General features: G+C 47.8%; 1 protein-coding gene across 6 annotated transcripts in view; it reads right to left on the bottom strand.

Moving 5' to 3' along the window:
- Positions 1-17,274, bottom strand: part of Dtx2 (deltex E3 ubiquitin ligase 2) — a 37,048-nt gene extending 19,774 nt beyond the window's left edge. For 2 of the 6 annotated variants that reach the window (XM_027416196.2, XM_027416202.2), the window contains exons 1-3: positions 17,123-17,274; positions 15,722-15,887; positions 1,911-2,253 (exon numbers count right to left, since the gene is read on the bottom strand). In XM_027416196.2, coding sequence (XP_027271997.1) covers positions 1,911-2,178 — 268 coding nt within the window. In that variant the 5' untranslated portion in view covers positions 2,179-2,253; positions 15,722-15,887; positions 17,123-17,274. Of the gene's footprint in view, positions 1-1,910; positions 2,254-3,481; positions 3,599-12,416; positions 12,662-15,721; positions 15,888-17,122 lie in introns of those variants that run through there. The other 4 variants (XM_027416197.2, XM_027416200.2, XM_027416198.2 and 1 more) reach the window with 4 other exon arrangements.
- Between the last annotated feature and the right edge of the window lie 1,156 nt (positions 17,275-18,430).

Below are 18,430 nucleotides of genomic sequence, written 5' to 3'. Positions count from 1 at the left end.
GTGTTTTGTATGGATGACTGTATCTGTGTGTTTGTCTGTATGAGCCTAAGTATCTATATCTTCATGTGTGTGTCTTTGGTGTGTCCATGCTGTGTCTGGGTATGTACATTTGCATATGTGTACATGTCTGGATATCTGTGTGTGCATGTGTTTATGGTATATATGTGCATCTGTCTATAAATATGTGTTTGCCAGTGGTGTGTCCATGGTATATATCATGTTTGAGTATGTTTGTGTCTATGTATATGACTGTACATGTCTGCATATGCACTTATTATGTGCATGTGTCTGTGGTGTATATGTGGTATGTCTGTGGTATATGTCTGCTTATGTATGTCTCCGTGTGTGTGCATGTCTGTGTTGCCAAAGATGAACCCCAGGAACCTCACACATTCAAGGTATATGTCCTATCACCAAGCGACATCCCCAGCCTCAATTTTCTCCCCTGAATAACTCAACCTCATTGATGGGGAATGTACTGTGTATGTTTATCTTATTGTTAAATAAAATACCGTTTGGCCAATGAGATAGCAAGTTAGACGGGACTAGGAGTCAAAGAGGATTCTGGGAAATGTAGTAGAGAAGTGCTGATCCAGGCAGGAAGTGACATAGCAAGGGGACTCATATTTAAGTGAAGGAGAAACAGGAAGGCCCTCTTTTCCCCTTCGTTCCTGCTCCAGCGGCACAATGTGATCCACCGACAAGGAGGGACACCAATAAGGTGCCCGATAAGTCTTATAAAATATATAGATTTATGATAATTAAGACTGAGCTAGCAGATGAGAAGTCCTAATCATTGGCCAAGCAGCATTGTATCTAACTCAAGTTTCTGTGTATTCATTTGGGCCCTAACTTGGGCAGGGGGCTGGCGTAAAGCTCACACGTGGCGGTGGGGCTCAGGCAGCTTTTGGCGGAAAAATTTATCGTAATACCTCATCACTGTAGGTATACGGTCACACTGCTATTTGACTCAGGGACTGGCAGAGTCTATTCTGTCTATACTTCATTGTAGGGTTATAGAAGCTCACAAGGCAAAGGGCACCAAGGGATCAAGTCACAGAGCAAGGGCTCACCCTCTATGGCAAAAGAGGCTAGCAGTTTACTTATCAAACATGAGTCACACTTGATAATGCTTTTATTTTTTTTCCTCCCCTTAAAACAGCTTAAGCCAGGTGGTGGTGGTGCACACCTTTAATCCCAGTGCTCGGGAGGCAGAGGCAGGCGGGTCTCTGTGAGTTCGAGACCAGCCTGGACTACAAGAGCTAATTCTAGGACAGCCTCCAAAGCTACAGAGAATCCCTGCCTCGAAAATCCTAATAAAAAAAAAAAAAAAAAAAATTTAGTCCCAAACTCTTTAAACCCTCCACCTGCAGCCTCCCAAGTACTGGAATTACAGGTAAGCACCACCAGACTCTCTCAACTACCATGGTATCCTAAAACCATGTTAGCCGGCCTGCTGAAGAAAGAAGGAGCCAGGAGAGCCTTTGCATGAGCTCCCAGCACAGTTGCCACTACTACAAGGTCCATTTCTTCCAGGTAATGGCTGGTTTCTCTTCAGACAAGATTTTGTGTAGCCTAGTCTGACCTAGAACTCACTATACAGTCAAAGATGACCTTGAACTCCTGACCTTTCAGCCTCAACCTCCAGAATGCTACAATTACAGGCATATACTCCACGTCAGGTCTATGCATCGCTGGGGCTAGAACCCAAAGCTTCTTGCATGCTACATAAGCACTCTACCAACTGAGCTACATCCCCAGCCTGGAAGTTATCAATTACAGCACCCTCCTATTAGATTCCTTCATCTCAAAAGTAGGGATGGAAGGTATGTCAGTCACAACCATAACTAAAACCTAGCATGATACCCAGCCCAAAGCCAGGCACTGTGTGAGAGGCAGAAGGGTCTTACCAGTATCCTGGCGGAACTGAGTCCAGCTGGGGAGGTCGATGATGTAAGGGGCCAGTGAAGGGTCAGCCTGGCCTAAGGGGATGCTGTGGGCCAGGCTCCCCAGTCCGAAACGCTGGCCCTTCTGCTGGACAAACTGCTGCTCAATGAAGGAGCAGACAGTGGCACTGTAGGGATGCCAAGTGCCAAGCCCATCCTGCCATTCCCACACAGCCACCACCACAGGGCTAGGGTACACCTGTGGCAAAGACGAGCTTGGGGCCATGGCCATCTTCTGCTTTCCCTGAAGACTTCACACCACTCTGGGTTGCAGGCTCAGGTTCATTGCCCAGAACCTCCAGGGGACCTGGGAACAAGGCACAGCAGTTACTCACACACATCAGGGGCCTTGTATGGCAGCTAAAGAAAACCAACTTTTCTATACCACCCTCAGAGTGTCATGAACTAACTGTGGATCTCCATCTCTGCCCTAGCAGACAGATAATTAAAAGACATCCCTGCTGTTTACCCCACTTGAGCACACACTCCAGAGCAGGGAGCACAGCGACAGAGGGTGTTGATCACTACCCATTCACATCCTTCCTGCACATGCCACACAGCTCAGCCATTAATGGGGAATTCTCTGCAGACTCTACAGCTGAGCCATGCCTCTGGGAGTCAGTGTGTCTTGTCTGTGAGTCACCCCAGACCTTTGTGGAAAGGCCACAATGACCTGTGCATTGTGTGAGAGCCCTCCAGTTCGCAAGTCAGGCCTTGTTTGTGGGCTAGAGGAACAGCTGCTACCCTATCCTCTCAGATGTTCTGAGGCTTGGGAACAAGGACTCCATGACATCCTAGGGCAGTAGCTTACACATAGGCCAATGGATAGGAACAGTTTGCTATACAAACTAAGGACCAAAGTTTAAACCCACAGAAAAGCTGGGCATGCTACCTGTATCTGTATTCCCAATTATGAACCAGTCTGGCCAAAACAGCAAGTTTCAGGATCAGTGAGAGTTCCTGTCTCATAACATAAGGTGAAAGATGATAAAAGACATCCCAAGTCAGCCGGGCGGTGGTGGTGCACGCCTTTAAATCCCAGCACTTGGGAGGCAGAGGCAGGCGAGTCTCGGTGAGTTCGAGGCCAGCCTGGTCTACAAAGCTACACAGAGAAACCCTGTCTCCAAAAAACAGAGAAAGAAAGAGAAAGAGAGATCCCAAGTCCTCCTCTGACCTCTGTTTGTACACACATACAAACACACATAAAGGCCCATACCACACAAAACCAAAACCAAAACCAAACTAACAGCTAAGACGATCAGTGGCCGCAGGGTGGTGGCACATGCCTTTAATCCCAGCACTCGGGAGACAGAGACAGGTGGATCTCTGTGAGTTCGAGACCAGCCTGGTCTACAAGAGCTAGTTCCAGGACAGCCTCCAAAGCCACAGGGAAACCCTGTCTCAAAAAAAAAAAAAAAAAAAAAAAAAAAAAAGAGAGAGAGAAAAGAAAAAAAAAAGACTATCAGTGGCCACAAGAAGCCCTAGATATGAAACTAAAGTGTCCTTGGCTATCTCCCAGCACCTCCCTCCTGCACCTGTGCCTTGTGTAGCAGCTAGCTGGCTTCTTTACCCCAAGGACATTCTGCTCCTCTTTCTGCTCCATCTTCTCCTGAGAATTTACATCCTTCATGCTCAACTCGTGACTCAGGGGGCGGGGCTCTATGGTAGACTTCCAGCTTAGAATCCCCCAGTGTCACATGAGCTCATGACCCCGCACACCCTCCCGACACCAACCAGAACTCTTCTGAGCAGGAAGACATACAGGCACGGTCCTGCCCTGCCCCGCCCGAGTCTTCCTACCCCACCAGATGACCACAGACCAGCCCTATTCATAGGTGTAGGGCCAGCACCCAGCACCTAGCTTAGAACACAGCTGGAGACATTAGGCAATGATGTCATTAAGTACCCACAGCTGTGCCATGGGAGCTTTGCCAGGGCACACTTCTGTGCCCTAACTCCTGCACCAGCTCTTGGACCCTGAACCGACAGTGTCTCCTGAGTCTCCAAATTCCTACAACCAGCTTTATAAGCTCATGCCAAATTCTTTCCCGGTTTCACAGGTGGGGGAAGTGAGACTTGCTCAGTCATATGGCTACAGACACTGGAGCGCCTAGATTTTGCTACTCTTCAAAGCTTCTAGAGGGCCAAGGCCATGGTCCTAGAAGGGACAAAACAAAGAGGCACAGGCTCTGTCTCTAGAAGCCCTCACTCTGTTTGTTTGCCTTCACTTAGAACATAAGAGATGTTGACATTTATGTTAAGTGATTTTCACAGGAATTAAGCCAGACAGTATAGCACACCCCCACCCCACCCTAGTCATGTGTGGCGACATACGCCTGTAAAGTCCAGCGCTATGGAGGCTGAGGCAGGAAGAATGTGAGTTTGAGGCCAGGCTGGATTTTTTTAAAGGGGTGTCGAGATGGCTCAATGGACAAAGGGTTTGCAATGCAAACAGGAGGACCTGAGTTCAGATGCTGAGAATCCATGCAAAATAGTGTGCCTACGACCCAGACCTGAGGGGCCCTAACAGGCAGAGTCAGCTCTGCTGGCCAGCCAGTCTAGCCGAAATGAAAGAAGTGAGCTCCAGGTTCAGTGAGACATTGCCTCAAAAAATAAGGTGGAGGAAATGACTAAAACACCCTGACATCAATTTCTGGTCTCCATATATACCCTCACAGGAGAGTGTACCTGACACACAACACACACGCAATACACAAACACAGAAAAAAATTTAAAGCTGGGTGTAGTGGAACACAGGAGGGTTAGAAATCCAAAGCCAGCCTGGGTTACATTGAGAGGATGCTTCCAAAAAACAAAAACTTAACTTCTAAGGTAACCCCAGCACTAGCCTCCAGGCAGACTGGCAGCGGCAGGGTTTGGCCTTTCTGCTGCTTGCTCACGTGCACACCCTGCAGGTAGCAAAGGGAAGGGAGACCACAGTGTGCAAACACAGGCACTGAATCAGGCCTGTGAGGACATGAGTGTAAGTCTGGGTGCCAGGCTGCCACCAGCTGTCAAAGGCTCAGATACTGCCAGAGGATGAAACCTGGGGTGCTTTGGGCAAGTCTGGCTCAGCTCAGAATCTACAATTAAAAGTGCCTATAACCTAGCCTGGGCATAAACCAGGGGTTGATTTCAGAGCCTGTGACTCCCAGGATGTCACTCCTGGCTTAGGCAGCCAGGGCCTACAGCATCATCGACTCACAGGTATGTTCCAACATGTCTGTCCACCCCAGAAGAACCAACTCATGAAGCTGCACACCAGCCAGGGGCACAGTCAGCTATACTGGCTCCAGCTTTCCACAAAGGTATGAGGCCACAGTAGATCCTGGGTCCACCACAACCTCCACAGTTGGCTAAGTCCCCCCATAACAAGGTTACCACCATTGGGAATTCATGCCCAGCCACACACACTTGACTCTAGCAAGTTCCAGAAAATTCCAAGCCTTTCCCAGCCTTCAGCCCTTGATTCTGCTGGTGTCTCACTAAGGAAGCATGCAAATCTTTCCAGACTCCATTGAGTCTTCCTCCTGAGCCCTCTGGCCCGCACTGTCACCAAGGGCAGTGATTCCACCCTCCTATCCCCTTTAGAACAGAAGCCACAATCACCCCAGCAGACCTGCATGTCCTAGACTCAGTCTCTTTGAGTTGCTACTGACTCCAATATGGGACAACAGAATTTCAAATGCCCCTCAACAAAGAGGGTCTGAAACCCCAGGACTAATGAGGCAAGAGACGGCTAGTCAGATAATTGCCATAAGCCTGGCTACTTGAGTTCAATCCCCAGGACCCACATGATAGAAGAGGACTCCTGAAAGTTGTCCTCTGATCTCCACCCACAAGCCGTCTGTCTCTCTGTCTCTCTGTCTCACACACACACACACACACTCTAAATAAATAAATAAATAAATAAATAAATAAATAAAAGAAAATATAGGGGAGACCCACCTGCTCCAGGGCCTTTGAGCTGGTACCTAGGCATGTCCACCAGCTTGCTGCTGGGAGCCTGCATCATGCACTTTGCAGCCCTGGGTCAATTTGCCCAGTCTCTACCACAGCCCCAGCCAGCACCAAGCTGTGCTTCAAAAACCTAATTTGTTTCAGCATCTAATGGTGGGGCTATTCTTAATTATGAAATTACACAAATTGGCTGTGGGAAAAAGCCTCAATTTGGAAACAATATAAGCACCCCACAATATGGAAAGTTCTTTTAATACTGGGAATGACACCCAAGGCTGCCACTGAACCATGTACCGAAAGGCCAAATATGGTTTTTGTTTTGTTTTTTTTTTGGGGGGGTTGAGACAGGGACTAACCTCATAGCCCAAATTGACCTGGGACAAACAGCCTCCAAGTGATGTTACAGGCATGAGCCACGGTGTCTGGTTCTTTTACAATTTTTATTATTGTGTTTAATTGTGTGCAACAAGGAGTTCAGGCACCCGCAGAGGCTTTATATACCCTTGGAGCTGGAATTACAGGCACCTCTGAGCTGGGCTAGGAACAGGATCCTCTGGAAAAGCAGTAAGCACTCAACAGTTGAGCCATCTCTCTAACCCTTACTTTATTCTATGTTTTTCCAGACAGGATTTCTCTGTATACCTTTGGAGTCTGTCCTGGAACTCACTTTGTATACCAGGTTGGCCTCAAACTCAGAGATCCACCTGCCTCTGCCTCCGGAGTGCTACAATTAAAGGCATGTGCCACTACCACCCAGCTTGCCCCTTATTTTGTAAGACAGAGTCTAACTCTATAGTCCAGGCTGGCCTGGAATTCTAGAAAATCCTCCTGCTTCAGCCTCCCAAGAGCTGGGACTATAGGCCTGAGCTACCACATGCAGCCAGTCCTGCCCAATTCATCCTTCAAGATGTTTTCTAAGCTGGCTCTCCGATTTCAGGTGCTTTCCAAGAAACCTGGGTCTGAAACTCCATACCCAACCAGATGACAGAGTTGAACAGACCTACAAGCAGACAGAGAACTCCAGAGATGTCTCAGAGGCTGGGAAAGCCTTTCCAAGGGTCAGAAAAAATCAAATCTCAAGTATAAATGTAACAAAGAAATGCCGTACTTTATCAGAAAATGTTATTTTAAAAAATGGGGGCTGGGGGGGGGCTGGAGAGATGGCTCAGCGGTTAAGAGCACTGGCTATTCTTCCAGAGGTCCTGAGTTCAATTCCCAGGAACCACATGGGATTCTCACAATCACCTTGAATGAGATCTTGTGCTGGCATGCAGGCAGAAGACTGTATACATAATAAATAAAATCTTAAAAAAAAAAAAAAAAAAAATGGGGGCTGGCTGGGAGTTGGTGGCGCACACCTTTATTCTGTTGTCCCTGAGTGCACACAGCACTCAGGAGGCAGAGGCAGGCAGATCTCGGTAAGTTCAAGAACAGCCTGGTCTACAGAGAGAATTCCAGAACAGCCTCCAAAACAATACAGAGAAACACTGTCTCGGGGGGGGGGGGGGGGGGGGAAGAAAAAAAAAAAATTGGGGACTGAGCAGGGCGTTGGTGGCGCATGCCTCTAATCTCTAATCCCAGCACTCAGGAGGCAGAGGCAGGTGGATCTCTGTGAGTTTGAGGCCAGCCTGGTCTACAGAGCGAGTTCCAGGACAGGCTCCAAAGCTACAGAGAGAAACCCTGTCTCGAACCACCCGCCCCCCAAAAGGAGTATTTTTTCAAATAAGAGCTGTGAATTTACTGTGGTACAGTAGTGCCTAGCATGCACACAGCTCTGGTTTTCAACCCTAGCACCAGACCAAGCAAAACCACAAAATTAAAAGTGGGTGCTGAAGGGAATGGAGAGAGGTTAAGAGAATGGGGGGGGCTCTTCTAGAGGACCCAGATGGGATCCCAGCACCCACATGGCCACTCACAACCATCTGTAACTCCAGTTGCAGAGGATTCAATGCCCTCTTCTGGCCTCTCTGGGCCCTGGGCACGCATATGGTGTACATACATGCAGGCAGAAAACTAATATATGCCAGGCGGTAGTGGGGTACACTTTTAATCCCAACACTTGGGAGGCAGAGGGCAGGAGAATCTCTGAGTTCAAGGCCAGCCTGGTCTACAGAGCAAGTTCCAGGACATAGAGAAACCCTGCCTTGAAAGAAAAATAAAAATTCAAAATAATTTTTATAACTTGGTGCTGACAATAGAACCCAGGCATTCATATTCATAAGCATGCACCCTGTCAGTGCACCTATCCTCAGTTCCCAATTTTTCACATTTTCTAAAGTAAGAAAGTATTTGTTTCCTACTTTTAAAATAAATATAAAGCCGGGCGGTGGTGGCGCATGCCTTTAATCCCAGCACTTGGGCGGCAGAGAGAGACGGATCTCTGTTGAGTTTGAGACCAGCCTGGTCTACAAGAGCTAGTTCCAGGACAGCCTCCAAAGCCACAGAGAAACCCTGTCTTGGAAAAACCAAAAAATAAAATAAATAAATATAAAATAAAAATAATCTGAGGCTGAGGAAATGGCTAACTGGGTTAGACTATTTGCTCTCCAACCATGAGGAACTGAGTTTGAATCCTTGACACTCATGTAAAAAAAAAAAATGTTCATGGCTGTACATGTCAGTAGTACAGCACTGGGGGGCAGACATGGGCATTGGAGAGGTTCTGAGAGCTGGCTAACTGGAAGAAGCAGGCTTCCAGTTCAGTCAATGACTCTATCTCAAGGCAATAAATGAGGCAGAGAACAGAAGACACCTGAACCCTAGTCTAGCTTCCCATCCACACACACAGGCACATGTACCCACAGACACACACACAGACACACACAGACACACACAGACACACACAGACACACACAGACACACAGACAGACAGACAGACAGACAGACAGACAGACAGACACACACACACACACACACACACACACACACACACACACACACACACACACACACGACAAATACTGCTACAGATACAACAGCTGGGTGACAGAGCACTTAACTAAAGTTCAAACCCCTTTAAAATGTCAAACTTACCACCAAACCAAGCCAAGCTGCTACTATCCCGGTGGGGCTTCAATAACGGGGGCCTGATCAACAATCCACAGCAATTCCTGTCAGCACACACCTCCATCCCTGACTCCCACCCACCTTGCTGTCACCTAAGGGTTACAACAGTCCTGTGACTGCAGACCTACAATTCTCATTCTATTTTACTCTTCTGCAGTGGGAGGGGTCAAGCCCAGTGACCCAACTGGTCTGCAACTTACTATGAAGCAGAGGAGGACTTTGAAGTCCTAATTTCCTACCTCCACCTCCAAGGACTAGGATGACAGGTGTACCCAAGAGCTGAGAGTGTATGTACTGTAGTGTTAGATCATCTGCCTATCGTGCAGAATAAGGCCCTGGGCTCTATACTTAGCACAAAACAAAAGATAGCAGAGAAAAGGGAGAAAACAGCTGGGTGTGTGAGTTTGAGGCCAGCCTGGTCTAAAGAGTGAGTTCCAGGACAGTCAGGGCTATACAGAGAAACCCTGTCATGAAAAACAACTCGTCCTCAACAAAAGACCCCCCCCCCAAAACCTAGCAACAAACAGAAACAAAATTAAACAAAAATGATTCCTAAAACCTCACAGCCATGCGTATGATCAGGTTCTGAGGTAAAGTTAATTGGAAGTCAGCTGTGTACCTGAACCTAACAGGACGTTATAAAAAGGGTAACTTGGGTCGGGCGTTGGTGGCACACGCCTTAATCCCAGCACCCGGGAGGCAGAGGCAGGCGAATCTCTGTGAGTTCGAGGCCAGCCTGGTCTCCAGAGCGAGTGCCAGGATAGGCTACACAGAGAAACCCTGCCTCGAAAAACCAAAAAAAAAAAAAAAAAAAAAAAAAAAAAAAAAAAAAAAAGACAGCAGCAAGCTGCTCAAACTAAAGAAGCTGTTCAAATGGGGCCCAACTAAGCAATTGGAATCTGTAGTCAGAGGCCAGGCTGCTCAAGGGTACCCCGGCTCCCAGGACTGCTCAGGATTAGGAGAAACAGCAAACCACCTGCCAACACCAAAACCAAATACACTTACAAATCTGCTACTGTGAGGCAAAAACAGTTTGTAAACTAACAGGAGTGACTGCATTCCAGTTAAACTGTAAGACCAGTGGCTCAGTGGTAGAGCACCTGCCTAGAATCTCATGCCAAGGGGCTGGGAGTTTGGCTCAGCTGTAGAACAACTGCCTAAATTCCCTAGTAAGGGGATGGGGATGTAGTTCAGTGGTAAAGCGTTTGTCAGGGACCATACAATTAGAGGTTGAAGGTATGACCCAAGAGTAGTGCACTTGCCTAGAATAACCCAGTGTGGAACTGGGGGCGTAGCTCATAGGAGAGCACACACTTAGAATTCCCCGGTGATGGGATGGGGATGTGGTAGAATGTCTGCTTAGACCCTCTAGCAAAGAGCTGTGGGCCTGGCTCAGTGGTAGACGACTTGCCTAGCAAGTACTGTGGGAGGCTGTCTTTGCCGGGCTTGCCCACAGTTCATACCTGAAAAGGGGAGTGTGGATTGAGAAAAGCTAGCTAAAGATGCTAAGAGAAAGAAAGACACAGGATAGAGTCAGGAGGGCAAATCCAGTCCACACTGAACACCCCTGAGTTTATTCTTCACTATCCTGAAGTTCCCAACCAAAAAAAGTGGGAACAATGGCATAAGACTTCTATTGTCATGTATAAGGAGCAAACAGACTTACTTCCCTTAATCCTCCAGGTATTAGGTAGCCACACCTGCCACCCTGCCTTTAGAGTCAAGAGTAAACACACCTGAGCCCAAGTCTGTTGTTATTTAGATAAGACACCCGACATCAGCTATCAAGGCTGAAATATCCTGCAGCAGCCAGGCTTTAGACCTTTTAGGTCTACGGACAATTTTGAACTCTCTGATCTTGAGGCAAGATGAAATGAACCCCTCTTTACAGGCCCCAACAAAGTACAAGGTTCTGGGTTGAATCCTCAATGCCTCTAACAACAAACTTTCTCTGAACAAAAACAGATGTGGAGATAGGCACTGGTGGTGCATGGCTGTAAATCAGTTATTCCAGCACCTAGAAGGCTGAGGCAGGAGTAGTGCAAGTTAAAGGCTAGCCTGGGCTACAGAGAAAGACTGTCTCAAACTCCCCTTCAAAAAAGTGGAAATATAAATTACAAACTGGGTGGAAGGCTAAAATCAACAATGCCTGCCAGTTTTTCTAGCACTCAGAGGTAGAGACAGGAGGATCAAGAGACCAAGGTTGGGCAGGGCACAGTTGGACACAGGCAGATAGATCTCTCTGAGTACAAGGCCAGTCATGCAGACCTTAACAACCTGAGTTCAAGCCCCACACAGAGTGAAGCAGAGAACTGGCTCGGTGAAGTCCTCCAGCCTCCACTTGCACACTGTGGCACCATGCCCACACCCCACACACAAATAAAATAAAAAGGAGTCAGGGTCAGCCTCAAACAGAGAGCGTTTGAGGCTAGTATAGGCTACATGAAAGTCTCAAAAAACCACAATGTTCGACGAGATGGCTCAGCACATGAAAGTGCTTGTCACCAAGCCTGACTCCTGAGTTCGATCTCTAGGATTCAGGAGAGTCAAAGACTCAATTCTTTTTTTTTTTTTTGGGGGGGGGGTTCGAGACAGGGTTTCTCTGTGGCTTTGGAGACTGTCCTGGAACTACCTCTTCAAGGATGGTCTTGAAACTCAAAGAGATCTGCCTGCCTCTGCCTCCCGAGTGCTGGGACAAAGGGGTCCCACCAACGCCCGGCTGAAAGACTCAATTCTTAAACCTTGTTCTCTGACCTCCCCTCCTGTGCACCCACAAACACACCATGCATACACACAAAGTAAATATAACTAAGTATATTAAAGCACACACACACATACATACACACACACACTAAAAAAGCAGATGCAGGGATACAGCACACTGGTAGAATGCTTGCTTGGCGATATGCACACTTCCCTGAGTTCAAGCTCAGCTCAGGAAAAAAAAAATTTTAATTAAAAAAAAAAAAAAAAAAAAAGGCAGAGTACTAATCCAGGATCAGTAGTGAACACATACTATCCCAGTACTTGGGATGGGCAGGAACATCAGAGAAGCAGGAACATCAGGTGTTCAACATCATCCTTGGCTACACAGTGGACTGGAGGCCAGCCTGGGCTACACACAGGTGAACACATAGCCATGTACACGCATGCATTCATAGGCACTCAAACATGCATGCACGCACGCACACACGCAAAGCACACTCTCGCTTTGCCCCATGGATTTCCCAGGCTCCACTCTGCTTCAGGCAGTCATGAGACAAACTGGAGATCCTTGGTCACTCAACCTTCTGCCCACACCCCCTAACACTGCCCCAAGCCTACACAACCAACACCTCTTGAGCTGCCACTGCCCTCATCGGTCTTCGGCCCTTCTGCTTCCCACAGTCACAAGCATGTCCTCCCAGCTAGCTAGCCTCACCAACTCCTCTCTCCTAGTCTTACCTCAAACACAGGGGCAAGATTAGCCCCTTCAAGTGCCTGTTCTGATCTCGTCTCTTCCTCCGCTCCCCAGAATCTCAGAATTCAGTTCACATTCTGCAGGGCAACACTCACAGCCATCATAATATGATGATGTTCACACATGTAATCCCAGCACTCTGGAGGCAGAGGCAGGCGAGTCACTCAAAGGTTGATAATCTGTGTAGCCTTAACTACATAGCAAATTCCAGGGCACTCTGGGCAGAACTCTGTCATAAACAACCAAAGAAAGAATTTAAGTGAAGAACTGTGTTCCCTCACCTCCATGCTCTGCTCCACCTGAGACTATCCTCACCCAACCTGTACTTGCTCTATGTGTGGATGTGGGTGCAGGTGTGTGGGGACATGTGTGTGGGGGTCAAGGGTTAATACTAGGTGTCTTTCTTCCATAGCACTCTCCACCTCATTTTCTTGTTAAAGATTGATTTTGTGTCTGTGTGTGAGTACCCATGGAGGCCACAAGACAGTTCCCTGAAGTTGGAGTGACAGGCTTTTGTGAGCCACCTGATGTGGGTGCTGGGAACTGAACTTCAGTCCTTTAAGAGAGTAGCAAGTGCTTTTTCTTAGCCACTGAGCCATCTCCCCAGCCCTGGCCTCCTTATTTCTTGAGACAGATATTTCACTGAACCATTCAGCAAAAGAAGCTGGCTAGTAAGCCCCTGGGACTGCCCTGTCTCCACCTTCCCAGCCCCCGGGTTACAGTCGTGCACTTTTTACATGGGCTCTGGTGATGAAACTCACCTTCTCCAGCTTGTGCACAAGCACTTTCCCCACCCAGTCAACTCCTCAGTCTCCACCTATATATTTCAATTAAAATGTGTTTCGGTGCTAGAGATAGAACCCAGAGCCCTGACCATGATAGGCAAAGTCTCTATGACTGTTTTTCGAGACAAGGTTTCTCTGTAGCTTTGGAGGCTGGCCTCAAACTCACAGAGATCCCCCTGCCTCTGCCTCCCCATTAAAAGTGTGCCACCAACGCCCGGCTCACGGGCTCACAGGCTAATTGTAGGCAATTGTTCTGCCACTGAGTTACATCACAGACCAAGGCCCAATTTAAATAGCATTCTCTGATGTGCCCTATTGAGAGAAAACAGTTCTTAATTTCTACAGCGTTTTACCTATCCTTCATGGAATTCTTGCTAAAATCTCTCTAGTCTCCAGAGCTTTGGTATACATTTGTGGTGTTGAGTAACTTATAAGCTAAAAAACTTACTATTGCTTTTTTTTTTTTTTCACTTTGTTATTTTTGAGACAAGGTCTCAAAAATATGCAGTGCTGGGGATGGAACCTAGGGCTTTGAGTATGGTAGGCAAACACTCTACCAACTATGCTATATTCCCAGCAATCTATTTAGCTCATTAAGACATGGCACTAGCCCTTCTGAGTAGGGAAGCAGATAGAGAAACTGAGCACAGACGTTACCAAGCACGTGGGGATGGCTTTGTCTCCTCTCAACCCATCTTCTGAAGAACTGTATCACTTCAGGGAGACATAACCCACTACCTCTTTAAAAATTTTTATATGTATGTATGCAGTATATGTTTGTATGCCATACTCAGGAGGGTGCCAACAGAGGCCAGAAGAGGGCACTGGATCCCCCGGAGTTGGAGTTACAGATGGTTATCAGCTGCCAGAGATGGGTGCTGGGAACCAACCGAAGTAGCATCACCTGCAAGACCCCAGAGTCCACCTCTTAAGCGCTGAGCGTTATCAGGCCCACAATGGAGACCAGGTATGCACATCTTTGGATGACAATCCATTAGCCATCAGCAAGGCCCTCAGAACCCGCTAAATATATTCTGCCTTCTGCCCACATTCCCAGCCTCTCCACGCCACAGTCACTTGTTCTAGTCAACACAGCTTCACTTAACAACAGCCTGGCCCAGCCCTACCCTGGAAGCTTCCTGATTATGCAAATACTGACACCCCTTCTAGGCTATCTCCCTGATTTCTCCTCCTAGTCTTTGCAGCAGACCTTGGCCATTACTTCCAGAAGCCTTCCTGACCCTGCTGCCTACCTCCTCCTGGAGGAGGGGGACTCACCTTGTGACTCACCTCAGTCCTACACCTATCCCAACACCTTGTCACTAACTGGCGTATCTGTCTTTCCACCCAAGAAGTTGCCAGTAGATGAGATTGTCTGGCACCTGGCAGAGGTTTGTGCAAAAAAAAAAAAAAAAAAGAAAGAAAGAAAAAAGAAAAAGAAAACATTTCTGGCTCAAATGCAGTATCAGTGACTCATTTCTCTAGCCTACAAAGCATAGGTTTGTTGGTAAGTTGGTTTTTGTTTTTTTTTTTTTTCATTTTAAGACACTATCTCCCTACGTAGCCAAGGCTGGGTTAGTATTCACTACATACCCCAGGATGGTCCCAAACTCATGAGCCTCTTACTTCAATTTACAACTTATAACCATGCAAAGGTGAATGAACTACATAGCCCAGGCTGACCTCAAACTTGCAGTTCTACCCAAGTCACCCAAGTAAGGGATGACAGGCATGCATCACCTTGCTAGGCATGTTTTCCTTTTAATTTATTGTGCGAGTATGGGTCTGTGTTTGCAATGGAGGTGTGCAGAACCATCGCCTGGACTGGGTGGCGCACACTTTTAACCCCAGCAGAGGCAGGTGGATCTCAGTGAATTTGAGGCCAGCTTGGTCTACAGAGTGAGTTCCAGGACAGCAAAACAAACAAACAAACAAAACCAAAAATAGTAATAAAAAATAAAATGTTTTGAAGTGCTGAAACTTGAACCCAGGGTTTGCATGCTAGCTAAGCACTCTACCAAGGCTTCTTCCCAGCTCATAAAGCATGTCCTAAGGTAGGAAACACCCTCTAAGACTGGTTAGACAGAAACAGTGTTGACAAGAAGCCAACCGAATTTATTTGCAACAACTGGCAATCAACAACCAACTCCCAGGCTTCATTTTGCTCCTGGAACCTCAGAATCCCACCGTCCATGCTGCCTGCATCTCTATGCGCATGTGTATAGATGCCTGGGTGCTCCTGCAGACTAGAAGACAGCCTGGACAGCAGCTCCTCCAAACACGCTGGGCAGGCCGACGGAGTCACCTGTCTCCTCCCGAGCACTAACATTATACTACCACCATGCCAGGCTGTTTACATTGGTTCTGGAGAGCAAATCTGCATCCTCACGCTTGCCAGACAATCACTGAATATGACTGAGCCATCTTCCTTCAATGCCCACACCCACCTTCTCTTGAAAACCAGATTTCAAAAGCAACAAGGCAAATTTCCCCATGGCTCTCACCTCCTCTCACTTGAAGGGCTGGCACCAAACTGTCCCTTCTTGATGGAGATACCAGATCTTCAGGAGCAATAACTTGTCTGAGTTCCCATCTTGATATGAATGGCAAACAACAAAAACCCGGCAAATCTGAGGGCTTGCTGACTCAGCCACACCAATTCAGAGGTACCTTTGCCAAAAAGATGATTAAGTCTTCAATGAAAAAAACGGTAAGAGAAAGCGAGTGCCCAGATGTTGGATCCCGTGTACTATGGCTGGCGACTGGAAACTACCAGATTTATTTTCCAACAGCCAGGGCAGAGAGCAGAAGGTATAGCAGTCTTTCTCAGACCACGCAACTAAACCCTTTGGCAGAAAAGGCTGAATAAAGATTTCAGAAACAGTCCAGTGGACAGTCCACACAGTACATAAACAAAGGGCCTAGACACCTGAGTAGCTGAAATCAACCCTGATTTTTTGGCTACTAGAAATTCGCTTTATAAAATTACTACTTTTTGTTTTTTGTTTTGAGGAGTGGACACAGTATACAGCTTAGGGCTGGCCTGGAACTCCTGACTCTCATGTCTGCCTCACAAGTGCGGAAATTACAGGCATAAGTCACCACACCTGGCTAACACTTTTTTTTTTCTTTTTGGAAGGGGAGTGGTTAATAAAGAGGCTTGCTACCCTGCACAAGGAAGCTTTGAACTCGCTACCCGGATACCTTAGTCTCTCAAGGGCTGGGGTTACCAGCGTGCACCACATCTCTGGGCTCTCCAGCTATAAAGGGGCTAGGGTGGTATATAGAAACAACGCTCCTTAAAGATTTTTGCCTCTGTACACGTTGGCATTTGTGCCGTTGTGGAGGCAAAGCTGACGCGGGCAACCCGCAGCTGGCTCTGAGGGACAGGATGAAAGGAGGAGCTTCAAAACAGACTCCCCCAAAGTGCCCCAGGGACCCAGTTTGAGAGAGACCGAGAATGAAAAAGCAAACGCCTCCAAAGTCCAACTCCCAGTCGGTGGTGGGGCACCACTGCCTAGATGCAGCCCCCAGGACTGAAACTGTCCCCTAGAGGAACCAGGATAGCAACAGCCCCGCTGCTTTTCCAGGTCCTGTAGGACTCAAACTCTCTCAGGCATGCGACCCCAGTCTCTGCAAAAATAGGGCTCTCACCACACCCAGCCCTGTCCCCAACGCCCAGAGCGTCCCAACTACGACTTCCCGCTCCCAGGACCCCGGGGCCCCGGAGCCCCACGCTCCCAGCGCCCCCAGGACTCACCCACCCGCCGGCACGGCCCTCCCTCCCTCCCACGACCGCCCCCTTCCGGTCCCCGCTCGGCTCAATAGCCCCTCTCCTCAGCCCACCCACCCACCTTCAGGACCCCAGCGCGGGCGCCAGCAGGTGGTCCGCCCGCCACGCTCACCGAGTCTGAGGGAAGCAGAGGGAACCGGTGGAGAGGACCGTCCACCTCCGGCTTCAGCTCGGGCTCGGCCTGGGAAGAAGCCCCCGACTATAGCTCCGACTACGAGCAGGAGGCAGCCAGAGTGAAACTCGGCGTCGCAGCCTCCCAGCGCCGCGCTGCGCATGTGCCCCTCGCGCGGGGCCTTCTGGGAAAAGTAGTTCTGAGGAGGCGGAGTGGGCGGAACCAAAGTGCGCCAGCAAATGTTAATATACCCAACCTTCTTCCTTCACTTACCTGCTTACTGACTTACTCCTTCATTAATTACTGATTCATCTGGTTTTTAATAATTTTATGTCTATTATTGTGTGTGTATATGATGGGAGTGGATTACGTATAAAGGTCAAAGAACAATTTGTGGAGTCTGTTCTCTTCCACCTTCTCGTGGGTTCCATGGATAGAACTCAAGTTGTCAGCCTTGGCAGCAAGTGCCTTTACCTCTAAGCCATCTTGCCAGCCCCTGATTTTTCCTTTTTGTGGTGTTGGGTATCAAATTCAAGGCAAGCACATTAGGCAAGTGTTTAATAACGAATCTCCAGCTGTGAATCTTTTTTTTTTTTTTTTTGAGTCTGGGTCTCGTGTAGCCCAGAGTGGCTTTGAATTTGCTGTGTAGCCAAAGCTGTCCTTGAACTCCTGAACCTTCTGCCTCTGCTCTCTAATGACTGAGCTTACACACAGTTTCAATAAACATAAATTTTAAATTAAGAAAATAACCTATTTTTTTAATTGTTCAAGCCCTGGCTTTTGGGGGCACGGCTCACTTACCTAGCAAAGAGGCAGGAGACCCTTGGGTTTGCAAATGAAGTCCTTAAAACCCCACTTCACATGACAGAGCCTGTTCCATTTCCTGGAACCAGCTCCCAGCCACCCAGAAGCAAAAAAAAAAAAAAAAAAAAAAAATACAGCCAAGAAGTAGAGAGCCTTAGCCTCCGCATTGTCTCTAAGGGGCTGGAGTGCTTGCTACTGTTTTGCTTGGAAAGGCAGAATTGTGTTGCTTCCTGCTTCTGCTAATTGGTCTCCATCTGACACTCTGGAGGGACAGTCTGATAAGACACAGCTGCTTTGCTCGTTATTTCTGATGAATGGATGGCACCTGGCATCTCCTGGTGAGGATGGTAGCCACCCAGGACCCACATGTAAGATCTTAATGACTTCACAGCCCCAAGGAATACACAAGTCTGTCCTGCAAAAGCTGTCTACACAAGTTCCTCCTAGGAGGATTTTTGGGTCTTTTTTTTTTTTTTTTTTTTTTTTTTTTTTTTTTTTTTGAGA

The sequence above is a fragment of the Cricetulus griseus genome, chromosome 4, assembly GCF_003668045.3.
Source record: "Cricetulus griseus strain 17A/GY chromosome 4, alternate assembly CriGri-PICRH-1.0, whole genome shotgun sequence".
Taxonomy (NCBI): domain Eukaryota; kingdom Metazoa; phylum Chordata; class Mammalia; order Rodentia; family Cricetidae; genus Cricetulus; species Cricetulus griseus.
The sequence above is the reverse complement of the archived record's forward strand: the minus strand, read 5'-3'. Positions and strand labels throughout refer to the sequence as shown.